This window comes from Semicossyphus pulcher, unplaced genomic scaffold (genome assembly GCF_022749685.1).
Source record: "Semicossyphus pulcher isolate SPU_LCO1_2020_fin unplaced genomic scaffold, fSemPul1.0.p SCAF_16, whole genome shotgun sequence".
Classification (NCBI taxonomy): Eukaryota; Metazoa; Chordata; class Actinopteri; order Labriformes; family Labridae; genus Semicossyphus; species Semicossyphus pulcher.
In genome coordinates, this window is record NW_027211670.1 from 18,390,905 (window position 1) to 18,412,734 (window position 21,830).

Genomic DNA, 21,830 nt, shown 5'->3' on the forward strand with positions numbered 1-21,830 from the left:
ATTATTAACACTACTTACGGCTTTAGCCAACCAAGACAGCGCCCGGCGCAGAGGAGTCCACGCACAGGGCCCTCCCACCTGCACCCTTTAAATATATATTTTAAGATTGCACTGCTGCTCACATCTTCGCTTTCACAACTCGTCTTTGAGAATAAATAAGATTTCCACGACATGGAAATGTGGATGCCTCAGTCAGCGCCTGTGTGTAAATTTACACTTTGATGTAAGATGATAAGAGAAGGCTGGTTTGTGTTGGAAGAATTACCGATTTATTCAGTAGGTGCAAAAGGAATGATGTGTCAACTATTCATCAATATGCATGTTTGAACATGAAACACCATGCATGTAATAAGAGAGGCTCCTCACTGCTGCGCTCGAGCCTTTGCACAAAAAACGAAGCAATCTCTTGAGATGTGCCGAGAGAGAGAGCGAGAGGGAAGGAGACTAGGAGTAATGTTTTCATTAGGTGCCACGCAACATCTTGTTTTTTTCACTCAATTTCCTCCCGCTCAAAACTGAAGAAGGCTGCAAAGAAAGAGTAACAAGTGCACAGGATAAATGTGCAACACTGCACGCAGGGCTCCACTCTTTTCCTTTCCTTAAACGTGAAGATTATCTCTCTCTGATTACCACCGAACCCTAGGTTTCCTAGCAACACACAATTAAGAAGTATGCTTTCCGATCGGCAGCAAGGGCCATTATCAGATGAAGTTACTGAAGCAACAAATGTCAGCTACATGCAAATGAGTTTGTTGTGCTAAAAGTGTACCCTCCACCTCCCCCACAACTCCTTCACCCTCCTCTGGATCTTACACTTCGCTTTTTATTTCCTTGACAACACATGAAGGGAAGCCACTTCATAAAAGTCATTACTCTATAACAAGTGCAGCAGCCCACAGACCCATTAGAGAGGCAGGCAGGACACAGGGTTACACGGCTAAAAGCAAGGTTAACAGATTTAATTCTTCCCTACGCTCATCAGCTCTCACCAGCAGGGAAATATATCAACGTATTAAGGGGGGAAACCAAGGCCTTTATGTATAAAAACAAGCTCAGACAATGGCTTGAAAGAGAGTTTCCCGTCACGGCAAACTGGAGCTGCCACGCTATTTGTTTAACACCTCATATAAAACACACAAGTACTGCAAAAACTTCAATTGAAAATGAACCACAAACAAATTCATAAGAATATCTTCTCATCATTTCTTTCTTTACTGTCACTCTTGAAATTTTCATCCTAAAAATTTGGCAACCGAGGCCAAAATGTTGGCAAATAACTTTCCAGTTTTAGCCAGAAGAGTATCCCACACAACAAATACATGAAACAACTTTTCGTAATACTAGAACGCAACCAGAAATTCAAACTAACAGGGTGTCTATAAAAAAAAGAGCCACCTATTATAGCCTCTACAAACAAACATCCCATTAGTGTAATTGGATTTGACGCAGTTAAGCCTCTGATTAGGAGAGAGTACAGTGTAAAATAGAGTGACAGCAACTCTGACTCAAGTAAATAACGTTTACATTTTAAAGACAAGCTGGACGTTTTTACTAACTAAATTTCAGTCGTCTAAGTCTAATAATAAACAGTACTATCCTGTATTTCAAACAGTTGTTTTGTAAAAGGCTGTGTAATTAACTGTTGCATTTCCAATCAAGTAAACAAATCATGTACAAGGAACCTTAAAAAAGCAAGGTCAAAGCACGCTGTTGCTTCAGAACGATTCTGACCATAAAACGAAGCGAAAGAAACAGACAGAAATGTGTTGACCTCAATAACTACTGCTGGTGCTTCTGGTTAGAAATATTTCATCTTGGTGATGAGACAGGATCCCCTCTGGCAAATGACACAACTATGTTGCAATTCATGTATAAATAGTTGCATAATTAAAATTAAAAAAACTCTCTCAGAGCAAAGCTGCTTAACTTGTCAGATGCATCTTACATGCTACTCCTCCATTCAAAAAGACTGTCAGGCTGATTTTAATAGTACAGCAAAACTACTTATTATGTACAGAATTAAATCTCACTATTCATCTAATCTGTGAAAAAACGGAAGAAACTAAAATATTACCAAAGGCTACAGAAAAAATATAAATAAGCAACAAGTAGGGAGGGTGGAAGAAATGAGTGAAAAGGTGATATTTGACATTACTTGTGTCAGGTGTGGCGGTCATGGTTGAGACTATGACAGGGGGACCAGTGCGACGTCCAACCATCTTGTTGTTGTTAAGGTTTTGCACTTGGAGAGTGGATGCAGAAGACACAGGAACGATGGTACTCTCAGTAGCAACATTGATTCCTTTCCGGAGAAGTTGGGGGCTGTGAAGAGGGCTTGACGTTGCTACCGGCGACGCTAGGGGAATGTTGGTGGCCCTTCTTGTCATTAGCTCCATCGGGGAATAGGAGCCAGAGAAGGTTTTGGGCGCCGCTCCAGGTGTGCCCGGAGCTGGTGGAGGCTGTTGTCCAAGAGCAGACATAGCAATACCTGTGTGGGCATTGTACAAGGAGAGGGGTCTTGCCTGAGTCATAGCACCGCTGTATCCTCCTGGGCTAACTGGGAAAGCTCCAGTTGCCAGGGGCCTCGCTCCTGGGTAGGTGGTGGTCTCCAGGAGGTGTTGGGAGGGAGCACTGCTGGGTCTTCTACCAAGAAATTCTCCCATCCTTGGGGACACAGTCTGGATAGTGGTGGGAGGTTGCTGCATCAGGCCGGGATCCATGGTCAAGCCCTGGGGTTGCATGTACAGATCATTGCGGTGGCTGAAGCTGTTGGATCGGGCACGTGTTGCTGGAACGCCGGACTTGCAACCAAGCACGACACGGGACAGAACACGGGCTTGGGCCAAGTTAGGGGCCACAGAGCGGACATCATGGTCCTCCATCATACCAAGAGTGGGAGTAGAATCAAAGCCATGTTGCAGCAAGAGAGTGATAGTGCTCTCGGCCAAACCTTCAGCTCGCAGGAAGGCCAAGAAGGTAGGGTCCACCATCCTCTTGGGGTCTGCAGCACTGGGATGATGAGGAGGCATATTGGAGGTCATTCCAGCTGTGGCAGCCACCATGGCTGAGCTTGGATCATAGTTTGGGTCATAAGGCAGCCTTTGGGAGGCTACAGCTCCATAAGCACGAGGGGGAAATCCGTCCATTCCCTGAGAAGCTGGGTCCACCACTGAACTGGTGGCAGCTGGCTGGCGGGTGTCCAGAGACAAATTGTTGATATTGTTATAAGCTTGGCGAGCGGAGAGAGGCTCAGTGGCGTAAATAGGAAGAGGGGGTTGAACCCCGTAGACAGCAGGAGACGGAGAGCGGCCACCAATACGCTGGACGTCTGGGATCATCTTAGACGCCAGAGTTTCCCTGTACAAACGGCTCAGCTCATGTACGGGAGGGGGAGGAGGGGGCGGAGGAGGCGGGGGAGGAGGAGGCGGAGGGGGAGGAGGTGCGGGGGTAGGTGTAGAAGCGGAAGCCAGCACGGAAGGTGTGGCCCTTGTCTGTCCTTGATCCCAGGTAGGCCTCAACCCCCCAGCGCTGGGCCCATAAGGCGAGGCTGATCTGGTGAGCAGGTGTTGGTTATCCCTATAAAACCCACACTCTTCAGGTGGAGCACCACATAAAGAAGCGTCAGCCAGGTAGTAATCCTGAGGTGGTAGAGAGGCCCGGCCTGCCATCACTTGCCTGAGGTAGAGGCTGCTGCTCAGATCGGGAACAGAGTTTTTCCTCAGGGGCTGCTGCACATGCCGGTCCTGCTGCATCTGGTTGAACAAAGAAGGCTGCAAGACGTGATCTTGTTTCCCACCAAGATCTAGGTGATGGTGATACCAGAGTCCGCAGTCTCCTCCTGGCAAAGAACTCCTACGCCCCGCAATCGTGCCACAGTAGTGACAGCGACTTGTAGCCTGGTCGTTTTGGCCTTCTATCCATTCAGGACCCTGCTGGCCCAGAGAGCCTCCAAAATGCGACTGCTCACTTGAGTTAGGCATCAGTGAAGACAATCAGGCAGACAGCTATAAAAGCGGAAAATAGAGCTGGATATTGTGTTTCAACTCTCCTGTTACACTAACCCCCAATCAAAAGGGGAGGAGTGGAGAGGAGAGAAGAAAAGGTGAGGCAAGGGTACCCTTTTACCTGATCCGCAGCTGTAGACCCCCCCCTCCCCTCACTCTTAAGTCTGAGCTATCATGTAGCTCCCTGCTGACGGCCAATCTAAATAATTCAGCCCTGGAAACAGAAAACCATGAGGAGAGCAGCACATCATGACAATCGCATAGAAATACCACACACAAATATTCACACAGAAAGAACACACCTTTAGGGCGAGGATCTACTCCTTTCTACAGCAGGGATCATGCTTGTGCTGGCCATCACGCTTACATTCCAAACTAAGAGCGCGGGTGAAGAAATTGGGGTAAAAACACATGCCGGACAATGCCAGCAGAATGGAGGAGGGGACGAGACGGAGTAATCCAATGGGGTTGATGCACGCCATTGGCAGGGACGGTCCTCTCCTCCACAGCGTTTGCCACAAGGGGATTAGCGTCAAACTAAAACCTGCTTAAATCCACTGCCCCCTGTGACATCACTTGAACCAGATAGTGTACACTGCCAGCACACTGCTGAGGCCACGCGGTGCGTTCACGGACTGTAAAGCTCCCGTGTTTACAATGCTTAGAGGTTACTATGAATCCCTTCAACCGCCTGCAGCCGGGGTTTCCTTAGAGCATGAATGGATCGCACCAGAGGGACCGGGGGAAGTTGGGGACCGACATGCTTGTTGAGTGAGTCCCTTGAGAGAAGGGGGAAGGGGGGCGATTGCAAAGGCCGGACACACAAGTACTAATGAGGGTCAGGTTTAATCCGGCGGCTACTAGAAGGAGGCCGGGAGATGTTCCACTTGTACCATGGAGAACGCACAGCCTCCTCTACTGGGCAGTAACAGATTGACATACAGTATGTGAAGACACACATACAGGCAAAGAGGAAAAACATGCACTGATGCAGTGTCTTTATAAAACGTTTACTTAATTAATCTTTTTACTGAAATGTAATTTAAACTAGGGCAAAAGTTATTAATTGCATATGGTTTTATTGTTTGTAAGGCTTTGGAAAATTGTGACAGAAAAATGAATTTCAAGATATTTGCTAGTTATGTTTGACCAGCCATAAACAATATACCGACAGGAAACAAATGTATTTTTATTAATTTTTTTGGCCTTTGGCTTTTATTTATAGGACAGCTGAAGATAGACAGGAAATATTGGGAGTAGAGAGTGGGGGATGACACCGGGAGTCGAACCTGCGATTAGGGATAGACTTATTGGCGCCGATATTCGCCATTCTGACGCATATCGGCATCGGCCTTTTTTTTTTCTTTTTTTTTTAAATTCGACGGCCGATAAGAGATCAATTTAAAACTGGGTTATTTTGGCTCTGATGCATATGCTTAAAAGGCATTTAAACAAAGTGAAGTGTTGGAGTTTGTATTATTCGCCAATATTTTCATCGGCTTCAAACATCGGTTATCGGCCTCCTTGACTACTAATAATCGGTATCTGAAAAAAACATATCGGTCTATCTCTACCTGTGATCAGTGAGATGAGGACTGCAGCCTCTGTACATGGGGCGCCTGCTCTACCGACTGAGCTAAACCAGCGCCCCAAAAGCATTAATTTTTAAGAACCTGAAAGAATCTTATGCTTTAAAATTCCGACCTTATTTATCAGAATTATTCATCAGAATTACAAATTTACATTCAAATCGCCAAGAAATGAATGTACTTACTTATCATTTCAAATCAGCAAGATTCAGAAATAGCACAGGATTTTTCATTTGCAAAACAAAATCTTTAATAAAATGATATCATTATGATAAAATGATATAGTAAAGTATCATAATAAAGTCATGCTTTGCTTGCTTCAGAGAACAAAATGAACGAGCATGAACTGCACCTCAAGTCTCTGCCTGCACCGAGCTTCCACTTTGCTACCTCACACACCAGATGTACAACAGAGCAGATGTGGCTTATCTGTGATGTTGGCATCGGACAGATAACTGCCTGTGTTTACTTGCCGTGACAAGAGCAATGTAAACAACAAAAAAAAACGGCAGCAGGAGGAGAAGAAAAGGGAGCTTTGATAAGTGTGTGATGGGAAAAAAGCTGATAACGCGTGGGCTGCCAGCTTTGACTTCACCTCTAAGACAGACAGTGTCGGATAGGACGAGACAGGAGGGGAAGGGGATATGATTGGACTGCACTGGACTGTGACAACTAGATGGCTGCGAGCCTGTTTATATTCTGCACTTCACTTCTGTTGAAACAGGTTCAAAGGCAGAGTTTCTGCAGCGAGTCGACATCGTGTGGATGCTCCTGAAGCTGAGACACAGAGACAGCGTGACTGAAATGGGCTAAATTTATTACTGTTTAGGAGTGACAAGAGACTGCTTCAGTACTGTGCCTCTTTATGTTGTCCCCCACTACCTGTCAAGCCACAGAGGGAACTGCAATAACAAGCTTGTTTTCATTTCGGAGCTTAAGTGATGCAATCGTGATATAATATCAAAAGGCAAAAATCAGATGGTTTCATAATGGAACATCCTAATTGCAGAACATTAAGTAGGTCAAAACAAAAATAAATCAGAACAGTTTCATTTTCTCTGTGGCCCCTGGCAGTCCAGGATGATGCACATCTGAAGGATGGTTTCTTTCATTAGAGGTAAAGCATACCTAGCAATTTCCTTGCAGTGATTTCTCAGCGCTGTCCTCCCAGGTCTGAGTCTCCATGCGCTTTTTTGTCAGCTGTAAAACACACCATTAATCACTGTGTTGTATCTCTCTGCGGCGATCGTCGACAATAACTTCTTTTAATAAGCCCCTTCCAGGCCCGCGTGTCACTCAGATCCCCGCTTCCTGACAAAATATTAATAACAATAATAAACATCTCAAGTACGGCCGGGCTCGTGTTGCTGAAACTGAAACACGGATATGGCATATCATATCTCCAGCCAATGCAAATTGCTGCATTTCACACAATTCATAAGCAGGGGAAGCTGGGGTACCATATTCATCTTGTCTACATTCTCTGATATGCCTCTCATGAGAGCTGCTCCATAATTAAGTGAGCATGCTATATTACACTCATCAAGCAACAGGGACCCTGTACTTGCTAGCATGAATAATACAACAAGAAAGAAAAAGAAAGCCCTAACTTACACAGCGGATATTTGGTCAACAGCATCAGAAACGGTGCCAACGCTCGGTTTGCTCGCTCGCAGCCAATCACACGGCTCTGTAAAAGACCTCTAGGTACAATGTGTTCAACAGACGTCCAGCAACAGTCATGCCTTTGGAGCAATCTGGCCATCTTTCTAGGGCACAGGACGCTAACGGCGGGACTTGGCAGGCCGTGCAAGCGGAGATAGCTGCGGAATGATTTAGATAGCTGCAACTCTACAACTGCTGATCCATTAAACTTTCATAGGGACTTCATAAATTAAAACCATGACTGGGAGAACTTGAAAATTCTACTCAATTACTGTGATTGTACAGTATATTAAAGTTTTAACGAGCCTCTGGGCCTTTCCTCGCTCTAGCGCAAGTATAAGGAAGACTGAGGGGGGAGAGGGAGGAAGGAAAAACACATGGTACCAATTCTGGGCCGATGGCTTTCGAAAAGGGTTCACATCTGTTGTGTTATCAAGACGCTGTCCTCCGCCTCTTTACCACCTCGCATCCCCGCACATTATGATACAGCATGTCGCACATTTTCATGGGTGGGAGGAACGCGGGGCAGAGCGAGAGCCGCTACTGCAAACCTTTTATCGGCAAGCCGAGACCTCTGCGAGACTCGGCGAAGCAACTGATTAGAGTTTTGTCTCTATTTTAACGGGTTGGTTTGGTCTCTCGTTTTTTTTTTTTTGCCTTGTGCGCAGCCCCGCGCTCCGCCTGCCTATCATTATCAAGCCAGTGGCCCATACTGCATCACAGATGGGGCAGACAGAAGGGAGAGACGACAGCCCGCTTGCTTTTTGGAGAGACGAGGAGTGTGCAGCTGAGTGAGAGGAGAGGGAGGGAAGGAGAGTGAGAGAGAGGGAGAGAGAGAGAGAGAAGAAAGGAGTGAACAGAAAATGTAATTTGCTTCCACGTCACTGATGAAAAAGCGATACGGAGTGTAGTTAAACGAAAGAACACTTTTACAATATGTTCGACAGAGCTGCGGTTATAAGCCGAGATGTAGAGGAGGGTGATTGTATGACACACTTAGAGTATTATATGGCGTTTATGCACATCGTCTGTGTTGTTAATGCAGGGATTACAAAGGTCAGCGTGTCCTTACAAACCTGGAGACGCTTGTATCGTCCCGTTTTCATCTAATAAAATAAGCCCAACTACTTACTCATCTGTGTTAATAACAGCCTTAAAACATCCTTATAATACACCTACATAAAAATCAGTCTGATTAAGATGCATCTGATCAATTATCAAAGTACAAAAAACCCTCTTTTTTAGGGCCATGCATTGTAGGAACGGACATATCCTGGGGAGCATTACGAAGATAGTCACAAGATACTTATCTAACTACTTATAAACTCCTATAAAAAACAATATTTATAATTAAATTATATCAATGTAAAACATGGTTGGCTGCCTCAATTACAAACATTTTTAAAAACTGATGTTTAATGATTGTGCAGAAACAGTTCCAACAAACTAAGTTGGCCCGTGACATGAGAGCCAAGCATGCAGTCGTTTGTTGCACACTTCTGCATCCAACTTCTGCTTTAAAAGAAAATTAACCAAATATGTCGTAAAGGAGAGTTTAGTACATTTCATTTTAAACAAACTCAATATATGAATGAATCAGATAAAAATAAAACTCTAATAGAACAACTATTAAAATGACTGTTTCATAAACAGGTACGGGACAGAATAATAATCAGTATTGTCAGAACACAATTATCGAAATCTAACAGAATTTAATACGCTTTGATCGCTCATTCCTATTATACTGCAGTCCATGATGAAAAGGATTTTAATTCTCTACCTGGAAAAAGCCGCTGCCAGTCAGAGCTGGTGTTCTCTGTAATCGATAGAAGCATTAATATTTGAAATTGGCGCCATAGCTGTGGAGAAAGTCGTACAAACAGCTCATGGTTTCGCCCATTTTACATTCCTACAACACCCAGCGTGCATTGCGCCCCTCCCTCTGAAAGGAACGGCCCAGTGAGTGAGGTACTACAGTTTGGCTGCAGGCGATGGCTCAGAGCGGTACAGAATCCGAAATACGACGAGAATATACCGGTGGATCGTCTCAAACATCTTCAGGTCTGCAGTCTACATTTCAAACCTGAAGATTTAGAACGAGACATGACATCGGAGGCGGGCGTCCTAGATTGAGGAAGTGTAGTTTAGCGAGCTCCATGGCCCATTGGAGAAGCGGATAGCATCCTCCAAAGGCACAGAGCCAAAGTGCATTTTTTTCCTACCATAATGGCATTAGCTCCCCATGATAGCATGATAGCACTGAGGTTGAAAATCAGCGAACTGGCCCTTTAAGTATTGATACTTTGCTTTTATTTTAACATGATCGTCCCACATGATTTATCCGGCACTAACTTGTGCTGGGAACAAATACAAACTCTTGTCAAAGCATAGATAAAAGAGACGGTTGTATTTGCAGAAGAAGAGACACCTGAGAGAGAGAGAGACCAAAAAGCACGTCAGCAGACATCGTGTACTACTAAAGTTTTCCCCATCTGTGTTCTGTTATTCTTATTTTCTCTCGGCAACAGCATGTTCAGATTTACAGTCAATCAAAATGAGATTATATTGTTTATCCCTCGACGCTATAACTCCACTTTAAAGTTTACACAACATAAATTAAAGTATATATATGTAATAAGTGAATGTAATCATCACTAGAAAGAACAATTGACTACAGAGTGACTTCTGTGTTTGTTGAGCAGCTAATATAGATAAATTAGATTCTTAATTATGCAGCCATAATGTGTCTTCGCGTAACGCCACATGAATAAATGCAGATGTTGATTAAAACATTATCTTAGTAGATTAGCGCCGCTCTTTTCTAACCCAGAGGGGAAACAGTATCGCTGTCTACAAGAAAAACAACAATCGCAGCAGTCCTCGCTCGCAGCCAGTCGGCCCAGTCGCTGCAGAATGATTAACACTGGTGCGGCTCAAATTAAGCTGAGAACATGAAAGGACCTGAGGCTGGGAGGAGGAACACGGGCCGCGTGCGGATCACTCCTCATCTCCGCAGATGACAGAAACGAATCTCTTCACCCCTGAGATGAAGAGACACAAGGAAAGAAAGCTCCTCTCTATTCCTCATAACAGTGAATTAAATGTGATGCTCCCCAGCAGCTGCTTTGATTGAGCTAACTAGCAGCTTTTGATAGAAACAGTCGCAACCAGCTCCCTGCCACCTTATTTGCAGACAGGCCAGATTATGCTAAATACATATCAAGGACTTTAATGGCTTAATCAGCCTTGTCATCTACCCACCGGGTTTCCTTAGATACTTCATTTCTGATCCCACAGTCGTAAACGCCAACATAAAGCAGCCAGAATGAGCAAATCGGGCAATATAAGATACAAAAATACAATTTTACACCTTGCATGGCGTTGGAAACTGCCTTGGACGACGAGAGTTGTTTTTCAGTGTCAGGAAACAATAAAACAAAGGCGGAGGCTCTGTTGGACGCAGCAGAGAGAGTGTGGTATCAGCAGACGTTTTGTTTTTGAAAGACAACGCTCCAGATTTTCAGTTGAAAGAGATTGAAGGGAGACAGAACGAATCACGGCTTCATCTGCTCTGTGTCTGTTCGCCAACACCGGGCCCGGTTGAAGTGTGAACCTGGATTAAGATGAGTTACTCCCCGACGGTAGCCAAATAAGCCCTGTGAGGATTTTACCTGCGTTTTTTTTCATGTGTGTTTTCTCCTCGCGCGAGACAATGGCCATGGCAGCCTTATCACGTCGCTACATGCAATCAGCGGGACAACTTTGCCTGGTCGTTGGCTCGTGAACAAATCACAAATCACAAGCTGTTTTTTTTTCTTTACGCCCTCACAATGGCCGCCAGAGGACTGATTCACTGATCCTGTATGATGGCCATCTGGAGAGAGAGTATGAGTGTGTGTGTGTGTGTGTGTGTGTGTGTTTGTGTGTGTGTTTGAGAAGGAACGTCTGCAGGTACGCTCACCACGAGGCAGCTCTGCATGCATCACAGCAACACCTGTTACCGTCTCCCTGCGCAGCTCCTGTGGGCTTTGAGCGCGTGCCCAGCAGAGCAGACAAACTGTGGTTCCCTCAGGAGTGACTAACTACCTCAGCTGTCTGATTCACACAAACGCAACAGCTGGATGTGGACCGCAACTCTAATCAGGAAGGATCTCTACCAATGAACGACCCAGCTGTGATATGAAATATGACCTCGGCTTGTAATAATTATTCAATTATATCATCCAAGGGCTCGATGATATGTGATTGTTTATCGAATTCTGCTGACCAAATTCTGATTCATCTTTGTTCAAAACTAAAATATGCTCATTTGCTTTCTTACACAGTTTGTTGAGAGGACCACTCACATGTCTGTACTGTTACTATAAAGCAGTTACTATGCTAGCAGCTTGCTAATTTAGCTTAGCATAAAGACTGAAAACAAACAAAAATCTTTAAACTGATAAAATGTTTTATTTTGTTAAAAAAAAAAAAAGGAACATTTTGTAAAATTACATTTTGTAAAAAAAAGTTACATTTTACAAAATGTTATATTTTGTAAAAAAATATTTTTATATTTCGTAAAATGTTATATTTTGTAAAACAATGTTACAATGTTTTATTTTGTAAAAAAAAAAAAAAAAGTTACATTTTGAAAATATGTTATATTTTGTAATTTTTTAATAATTTTTTTAATGTAGATTTGTTTTTATAACAAAGTATCACAATACAAAATTAAACAGGGAAATTGCTCTAGTGACTGAAGATGTCATATGTTTAACCCAGGAAATCTTGTGGTTGCCTATTTTCTTTTCTTTTTTTGTTTGTTTTTTTATTAACTATTTATTTATTATTTTTTAAAATGAAAACCAGTAGTGTTGTTTTTTTATTTCCTCATTCTTGAGAGGCTAAAAAGTCGTGTATTATTTACCTGTACTAAATTAAACTAATCCATATAAAATTGTAAAAACAACAATTCAGCATTTTCAAAAGGGGTCGATTGGAGGTTTTATGTTTCTGAGCTATTTCTTGGCTAGAACCAGCGACTTCCTGAAGTCTCTGTTGGTTGCCTGGCAACTGGTCCTGGCCAAAACATGGCCATGAGCTTTAGAGGTGGTGGCAGGCTGATCTCAGGACAAAGCCAAGCTTAGCTGCTTCCAAGTCTCCGTGCTAAGCTAAGCTAAGCTAACCAGCTGCTGTTTGTTTCTTCTAACTCTCGGCAAAACAAGAGAAAGAGCTTGGTTCCCAACATGTTGAAGAAATTGCTTTGAAGTTGTTTTCACATATGTGGTAAATGTTGTAAAGGGCAATATATAAACATTTCAGGGTGCAGAATAACCTAGGGAGGGACTTACATACTCATTATGTTTGGCTTTTTTACGGCTGACTGATACATCTTCGGACAAAATTGACTAGAAATGTACTTTCTAATCCAAATAAAATAAAGCAATTAATTTAGTATTCATAAGCAGATTTCGCCTACATACCTGGGAGTGCAGTCAAAGGTCTGGAAGAGCATTTATACCATCATGCGGGTAGATAAAATGTGCTAAAAATATAATGAAAAAATCGACTATATTAATAAAAATTATGGCAGAAAAAAATGCTTAGGAAAGAGCTTTTTGTGGAAAGTGAAAGATTTCCAATGTTGGTAATGGTTTTGGACTATTTCTAAATGTATCCCCTAATGCATCCTCAAATTAACCAAATCCCTTTTCTACACCACTGATAAGTAAAAAAAACAACTAGATATTTGCTTCTTGCAGACGTGCAGCATATGTCCTTTATCTCATGTGCACAATGCCGAGGTGCTTACATCACGCTGCAAAACAAATATGCTGGCACTGGGGGTAATGGTGCGTCTAGCTTCATTTTCCAGCACTGCAGTCATGTCTGCCTCTCCCCGCGCTGGCTCCAGGAGGGCCCAGCAGCTTAACAAGCCTCTCGGGGACCCAGACAGCAGAGAGGAGATGATTTTACCTCAGGACACAGTCTGACAGACACACACAAACACACACACACACGCACGCACTGGGCAAAGTCAAACAAGTGGGTTTAAAAATGCTCATGCACACGGCTTCAGACACAGTTTATACACCCACACAAAGGCTCATGTTCCTTGTTGCCTGTGCCGACTTTGTGGCTCTGCGCACGGCAGGGGGCTCCTATTCGGCGCTCAGGCCCTTCAATACAACACGACCGCTCTCTAATCCACAACCTAAAGCCTAATAATCACTGCAGTTCATGCTGTAAAATTGGCCGCTTCCAAACAGCCGTGACAGGAAATAAAAAGCATTCAATCCCCTGCGGAAATCGAACTCAGATGTTTAGAGATTCTCCATGAGCATAAGTCACACAGCAGACACTCCTACACAAACAAACACGGCTCGCACAGAGGCCAGAGTGGAGCCGTAATCTCATTTACATCCGCCAGACGACTGTTTGCTGCTGAGGTCAACGTTTATACACTGGTTACTGGAGTATCTGACATGTGCTGTGTGCCAGGAGAAAATTATGGCGATCAATGGGTATTGATCACCGATAGCTCTTTGGGTTGTGCTAATATAACAGTAAGGATAGTAAGCTAGGGGGCGTAGGGCTCGAAAGAAGTGTCAAGAACAACTCAGTGAGGAATTATACTGCGAAATAAAGATATTTCTTGCATTATGCACAAAACTATTTAAATACAGCTGTTAAAGGCTGTTAAAACAATAATGTAGAGGTCTAAAAATGTTGAGTATTCAATCAGATTTAGCTCGCTTTCAGACTGGATATTCATGTCTTTGTCTTTATGCATGCAAATCACCAAATCAGTGATTGTTGGTCGAAGTCGTTCTGCTCGCTACTGATTATGCACTTAATCATTTTCACCATGTGAGTTACCTGTAATGATTGCTCCAGCAGAAGGAAATCAAAATGCAGTCATTGAAAGGCTGCTCAAATAATAGTTACTGCTAATGTAGGTGTAAATGACCTCAAACACAGTCTGCTTTTGATCTGTGAAATTTACGTTTGACAATGCTTTTATTTTGATACTTCCTGTCGTCACCGGAACAGTAACCAAGGAATACGTGACGAGAAAGACTACTGTAGTGAACGGAAAGGTGGCGGAGAACACGGGGAGAGAAACAAAATATAAAGATTAACAGAGAGAGAAAAAGGTTTAACTCCGGTGGAGCGTGGCAACAAGGTAGCCTCTTGTGTTTTGTGTAACTTCATGATGCTAACTGAGCTTCACTTCGACTGCCTTCTGTTTGTTTCATTTCTATTTTAGCTCTTAGGTTGGTCGTAATGTAAGAAGTTCAGCTACAGTCAATAGAAGGCATTAGACCAGGGGTCTCCGACCTTTTTCATCTGAGAGCTACTTTAAAAAATCTAAGTGGCTAAGAGCTACTTACATTACATCGCTGTAATTGCTGGCGGCACCCCATGCTGATTCTTTTGTACAGAGTTCTGTACAGAGTCTGTGAACATCTTGGCGAGCCACCTGTTGCAGACCCCTGCATTAGACCATCAGTCCTTGCTAATGCTCATTTCGACTGGATGCTACAGAAGGGATCTAGAAATGCACACTTTTAAATACATTTCTTTAAACCTAGATAACTAAGCATTTGTCTTTCACATGTAAATCAACAAATCAATGATTACTGCTCAAACTTTAATCAAAGTATTTTGCTTGTGGCCGCCGGTTTAGCCTAGCGGTTAAATCACCGGCCCATATGCAGAGGCTACAGTCCTCGATGTGGCCGCCCCAGGTTCGACTCCCACCCTCAGCCTCTTGCCGCATGTCGTCCCCACTCTCTCTAACCCCGTGTCCAACACTGTCCTCTCTACTCCAGTGTTAATTTTGGCAGCTATTTTAGATTTAGTCTTAAAATGCTGATTAGTTTTAGTCACATTTTAGTCATTTTTAGTTGACGAAAACTCAAAATACTTTAGTCCAGTTTTAGTTGATAAAAAGTCACATTTTAGTCAAAGCGTTTTCTCTCCCCTGACAGCACACCTCCAACATTTTCGTCCGTTCTCCTTAACGCAAGAGCTCAGAGTTTTCGTTATCATGATCTATTTTTAGCTCGTCAACGTCTCATCTTCGTCGTGGAGAAAAGATGGCTGACGAACATTTTTCCTCATCATTTCAGTTAACGAAATTAACACTGCTCTATTCAAGGCCCAAAATAAATTAATAAATAATTCTGCCATTATAAGACCATTAGTATCTGTTGAACTCTTTTCTCCATCTATGTGTTTTTAACGTCTGTTTTCCTCATTTGGATTCCCTGTAACAAATGTTCCAACATTCAATTAAGACCATTAAAATACATTAATTAAAAGGTAGCTGAAATAATAGTTAATGCTCATGTCGAGGTCTAAAAATTTTCTTTTCTTTCACATTAAGTTCAGTTTAAACCTAATTATGTTTAATATTTATGTCTTTTCAGATGCTAATCAACAAATCTGTGATTGCTGCTCAAATTGTAATCAGATTTATTCGGCTCCACACTAAGATCATGATTGTACATTAAATCGTTTCTCCATCTTTGGGAACAATAATAGTGTTCAGTGTATTTGGACACTTCAACAGACATGAACAGCTTTAATATCTGCCTCTTTTCATTATCACAATCCTGCAGTTTACCAGTGAGGAGAGCACTTGATTGGATGCACTGTAAGCTCCTAACACAACACATCGATATCACACACCCAGATCAAGTTTAATTGAGCGTAAACTCCAGAATCACTGTTGTAAATATGCAGCACCAACTCTGCAGCCCTGCTTGTGGAAGGAAGCACAGCATTTGTAGAGAAAGCGTGACAGTAAAAGTGACGGTGAAAAGTTTAGGACAGGCACATACAAGTAGCTTTACCTTCGCAGATCCGGTCCAGCCGCTGCCTCTTCACTTTGTGTTTGTCAGTCAGGGACATGGCGTCAAACACAGCACGGCACAGGACGGCACGGCACGGCACGGCTCGGCACGGCACGGCAGGCTACCTCTCCCTCCTCAGCCCCGAATACTGACAAGGTTCAGACTCCTAGTGCACTGTAAGCACTATTCCCCGGGGCATACCGCCTCGGCACATACACCTGCAAAAAAACAGACACACAGAAGAACCCTGGTTAAACACACACATGCAGTAAGAGCACACGTTATTGATGTACAAGCAGGGAAAAAAACAGTGTGACACGGGAAGGCATTAAAGAATCCTTGACTACAAAGTCACTCAGCCTCTCGCTCACAAAGAGCTCAGGAAGCTGCAGGCGATAGATATACAGAAAATCAGTGAATCACACACGTCCTCACACACACTCAGTCAGATAGCGGTGGTGACAAAGTGCCCCATTTGCTCTTAAAAAAAAGTGACAAAGCTTCCACGTCTAAAAGCTCCACTTTTCTCCCGTTTGAAGTGTGTTTTCTTTCACTGACAAAAACTCATCTGAAGCTCCATCAAACTTGTCACTCTTCACATTCCTTATTGATCGCCGTGACATTGGAGGTATCTTGACTTTTTTTATCCCACAAAGAGGGAGCGGAGAAATACTTATTCATCCGACGAAAGTTGATCTAAGCGGACGGGAAAGAGAGGCTGATAGAAGTTGTGAGGGGAGATTTATCATCTGACAAAACGAAGGGAGGAGTGAGCTGATTTGCTGCACCTGAAGGCTGACGTGTAATGACGCATTCAGGCCAATAGAGGGTAGTTAAAATCTACTCAGAGGGGAGCTCAATATCTCAATTACACCTATGTGCATTGTTGTGTCAATCAATTCCATCGCTACTTCTGCTTTGATGTCACAACCGAGGATTTCCCAACCTTAAGATGCACAAAGATTTATACATCATCTCATCACTGACAGACGTGCAGGAAAACATACACAAATGCATCTTTGACAGAGGGGAAAGAAAAGAGTATATATTGCATAAGAAGCACAGCGAGGATTAGCATCTAAGGGAATTATAGTGAAATTATTGCAACACAACAGGGATTAAATGTTGCACTGGAAACCGAAAAAGCTATATCGCACCAGTCCAGGACCGGAGCCAGAGGCGCCTCTCCTCTCAGAAAAAAAGCGCTGACACAGTGAAAACATCTCTTTCTGCCAGAAAGCATCGAGGCGAAAGTCAGCACTTGAAGTCTTCTTTGTAGTCGGAGTTTAGAAGAAAGAAAAAGGGAAGGAAGACAAGAAGGCAGACACAGCTTCCTCTATCTTTATCTTCTGTGGAATCAGGGTGATGGAAGCGGATGCGAGTCTGCTAAGTGGTTAGTGTAGTAAGATTTGGCTGTTGCAGGTGGCTTTATCAGGGCATGTCTGCGACCATTCAGACTCATCACACTGGGAGGTACACAGAACAGCATAAACACCTCGCAGGTGATATCTAACACACACCTCAGACTTATATCTGCTACTGTACGTCATCATTTCTGTTTCCCAAAGTGCATCTGGACCCCCACGAGGGTACGATTCATATACGCACAATAAACAGGCGGTGTGGGGCCTATCATTGTAGATCACAAGCAGCACGCTCAACACAACCGCCTACAAGTGTTTAAGCTCTCAGACAAATGTTCTTTTTTTTGGCTGCCATTGAAGTTGTTAATCTTGACAATGGAAGAAATGCAGCTTGAAATAGTCTAAGATAAAACATCCGTCTTTTCAGCGCCGGAGTTTTTCCCTCGTTGAACATCAGAACAGAAATGTTTCGATAAGGAAGCCGTCGCTCTTAAAGGAGCAGCTCGCTCTGGGAAAAGGCCGCCGTCAGTCAAAGCTGGTGTTCTCTGTAATCCATAGAAGCATTAATATTTGAAATTGGCGCCACAGCTGTGGAGAAAGTACAAATGGTTGCGCCCAGCACCCAGCGTGCATTGCGCCCATCCCTCTGAAAGGAGGGCAATGGCTCAGAGCGGGACAGAATCCAAAATACGATGAGAATATACCGGTGGATCATCTAAAAAATCTTCAGGTCTGCAGTCTACATTTCAAACCTGACGATTTCAAATGAAACATGACATCGGAGGCGGCGTACTAGATTGAGGAAGTGTAGTTTAGCGAGCTCCCTGGCCTCCGCAAGTTGTCCAGGGCTCATTGGAGAAGCGGATAGCGCCCTCCAAAGGCAAAGACGTACAGCTCCTCACTCAAATCCTGACGTATACAATGTATGTATTTCAGTCAGACAACTCACGCTTGTGATAGTTTGAAATGTTTACCGCAGCAGCAGAACATTGCTTGTGTTTGGCGTCTAGGCTCCGACCTCATCGCTCCTCGTAGATATATTTTACAGGCAGAAAATAAGAACAGTGTCAAGACCCCTCGGATTACATTATAACACCTGATTGGAGGCAGTCTGCGGATGATGGTTTTACGGATGTCGAGGATTGCGCTGGAGGGGGGCCACAACATAAAGGTGGGAAACGGAGGGGGTCGAATTATCCTCAGGGCCAGCCAGTCCATCACACTGCAGTAGATGCTGTCTCCACATGGACACTTTGTCGTGCACGCATACGTAAGCATCTGAAGCTCTGACAGTGAGCTGAGCCTCGGGATATTATCTTAAACCCTCCCCTTGCTGGAGCCTGCAGGTGGATGCTTGGGTGGTGGTGGGGCTGAAAGTATGAGCGCAGTACTGGCAGCGGTGGCAGTGACAGAGCAGCGGGAGAGAGCGGAAATTTTGCAGCTTAAATAGAGCACCAAACTGATGCATGTCAATTTAAAAAAAATATTCTTTGAAAATGTTGAAAAAAGGGTTTTAAATATGAAAGTGGCACACGTGTGTTGCAGTGAAAATGTAAAGAAACAGCCACAGAGTAGCTATAATAGACTTAGCATAAGAAATCTCAGCGTCTACATTGCTGTCCGCAGTCGGGAAGACAATTTTGACGCGAGGAAGCTGCCCAGAGCGGGTCACTTCCAGGCTGTCTTTCCAACAAGGCAGCTCTCCGGCTGCAGTCTGTTAACAGGCTGCTGGAAGGCCTCACCCCGTTACTTGATTCATTTCGCTTCTCCTCTCCGTCCCTCCTCCTTCCTTTTCATCTGTCCATCTCTCTGTAGTTCTGCTGCCTCTGAGGTCTCTCACACACAGTCATCAATCACCGGGCGCTCTTCCAGGACTGTCTACTTGTGTGTGTGTGTGTGTGTGACATAAAGAGTGAGAGTGACAGAGAGGGAGGGAAGTGGAGAAAAAGAGTGCTCAGAGAGGATAACAAGACCCACACAGAGGCCAAACCTTCCCCGATTTTTATCCCCTTTTCTCTTCCCTCTACTTTTCTGCTGCACTTATTTACTCAGCCAGCTACAAGAAGAGAGCAGTCTGCAAACGTAGGAGATAAAACCTCCTCCATAACCCTCATGCTTTTAATAAAAAAGCTTAAACTGGGCACCATTCCTCCGTAGTTCGAAAGACAAACTGAAACAAAGCCGGCAGCGCAGCCAGCAGGGCCTGAAAGGGTATTTAGGCAGGGATTTTGCACTCTCAATCCACACACAAAGGTCATATACATGAATCTTAATATTTAAGAGGCATTAAAAGTCAGATGATCGATAAAACTCCCCGCCTGCGGGGCCGCAGCTCATTGAAAGAGAAACATTTGTGCGCGAGAGGCCGAGACATTAAAAGTAGGAATCCATATCTGCGATGGCTGGCTCGGTCTCCCAAGGACGGCTCGGCTGTGAGCACAATCACAGTCCACAAACTCTGCTCAATGTCAGCAACACACACAGATCACTGTCTGAGTACTGTCCACAGAGGAGGGGGAAGGGCAGGCTGTTTGAGTTTAACACAGCACAATGGATACAGACAAAGACACACAAAGGAGCAGTTTGTTTAGATACAAACGTTTTATAAATTGACTGAAAGATAACCAACTCATGCTGCTAATTTATATCGTTAAAAAGAAAAGTTTAACATTTTGGAAATATACCTTTTTACTTTTCTGTTAAGAGTGAGATTATCAATATCTCTGTTATACCTGTTCATCAGATATGAAGCTAAAGCCAGAAGATAGTTAGCTTAGCTTAGCATAAAGAGTGAAGGAGCAACAAAACCCAGTAAAAAAAAAAACCTGTCCCATCCGTAGTTCCACTGCAAAACCAAAACTTGATACCTTTTTGGTAGCTGGATTTTGTTAGCTCCCGTTTCCAGTCTTTATGCTAAGCTAAGCTAGCTGTCTCCTGGCTGTAGCTTCATAGTTTTATTGTGTAGACGTACGGACTGGTATCAATTTTCTTACCCTGGCCTCGTTAAGAAAGCCAATAAGCACATTTACTAAAAAGTTGAATTATTCCTTTCAGTTTTTATTGGCAAAAACATCGAACGAAAAATGTTAGCTTAGCATAAAGAGTGAAGGAGCAACAAAATCCAGTAAAAACAAAACCTGCCCCATCCATAGTTCCACCTGTAGAACCAAAACTTGATATCTTTAGGGTAGCTGGATTTGTTAGCTTGAATGTGACCCTTGCTAGCGGTTTTCTTCCATTTCCAGTCTTTACTCTAAGCTAAACTAAGCTAAGCTAGCCATCTCCTGGCTGTAACTTCATAATTTTTTACACAGACATGAGAGTGGTCCCAATTTTCTTGGAAGGAAAGCTACTTAGCATATTTCCTAAAAAGTTAAAGTATACCTTTCAGTTTTTCAAGTAAAAAGATCAAATAAAAAAATGTTAGCTTAGCTTAGCATAAAGACACAAGGAGCAACAAAACCCAGTAAAAAAAAAACCCTGCCCCATCCATATTGACCTTGCAAAACCAAAATCTCGATATCTTTATTTTTATGGTAGCTGGATTTTCTTTCGCTTATGCTAAGCTAAGCTAGCCATTTCCTGGCTGCAGCTTCATACTTAGCCAGCTCTTGGAAAGAAATCCAGTAAGCACATCTACTAAAAAGTTTTACACTTCCTCCAACTTCCCAAGTGAGCATGCTAAACATTTTCTAGTAGCTTAGCAACTTATCAAAGGTGAAGATTTGTGTCATTTTGTCTGACTTAATATAAATGTAAATATATCTTCTTTTCATTGAATATCTTTGTTGTGAAATATCAAAGTTGTGCCTAAATATTTTACACTTTTTGGGGCCTCAAACAACTGTGTTAGTGACTATGGAGACCATCGGGACAATCAGACAACACTTAATAAAGAGCTTTAAATCACTTATAGTAAAGAGATAAATCATTCAATGATTATGATAATTTACTGCTTTTCTGCTGTTACTAAAATTGTGAACTTCAGTTCATTTCAAGCTTTATTTTGACGTTTTATTTACTAAACGATTCCTCAATTAGTCAGAAAATATATCTGAAGATTCATCAATGAGCAAAATAACAATTAGCTGCAGTCTCCACTCAACATTCTGAGTCAAACCACGGGAGAATGTGACAAACCAAAAGTCAAATTAAATTAATTTGCAACAGCATCTTCTTGTAATTGGATGAAGTTTAATGATGACACCAGCCTTGTTGCAATCCATCTTGCTATTGGGGGGAAAAGCACGAACAGAATCGTCTCTGATGTGATTAATTGACTTTGCCGAAATAAGAAAATAATTTGGTTTGGTAAACAGATACGAGCACCGCCCCTGACGGCTCTCATTAGAGAGAAGCGATGAC

At 43.1% G+C, this 21,830-nt stretch overlaps 1 protein-coding gene across 2 annotated transcripts in view; it reads right to left on the reverse strand.

Annotated features, from left to right (window-relative positions):
- LOC138593283 (C-terminal-binding protein 2) overlaps window positions 1-21,830 on the reverse strand; it is a 121,825-nt gene that overhangs the window by 52,150 nt on the left and 47,845 nt on the right. Inside the window, exon 2 of one of the 2 annotated variants that reach the window (XM_069664221.1) lies at window positions 16,102-16,319. In XM_069664221.1, coding sequence (XP_069520322.1) covers window positions 16,102-16,159 — 58 coding nt within the window. In that variant the 5' untranslated portion in view covers window positions 16,160-16,319. Of the gene's footprint in view, window positions 1-2,155; window positions 3,981-16,101; window positions 16,320-21,830 lie in introns of those variants that run through there. The other variant, XM_069664220.1, reaches the window with a different exon arrangement.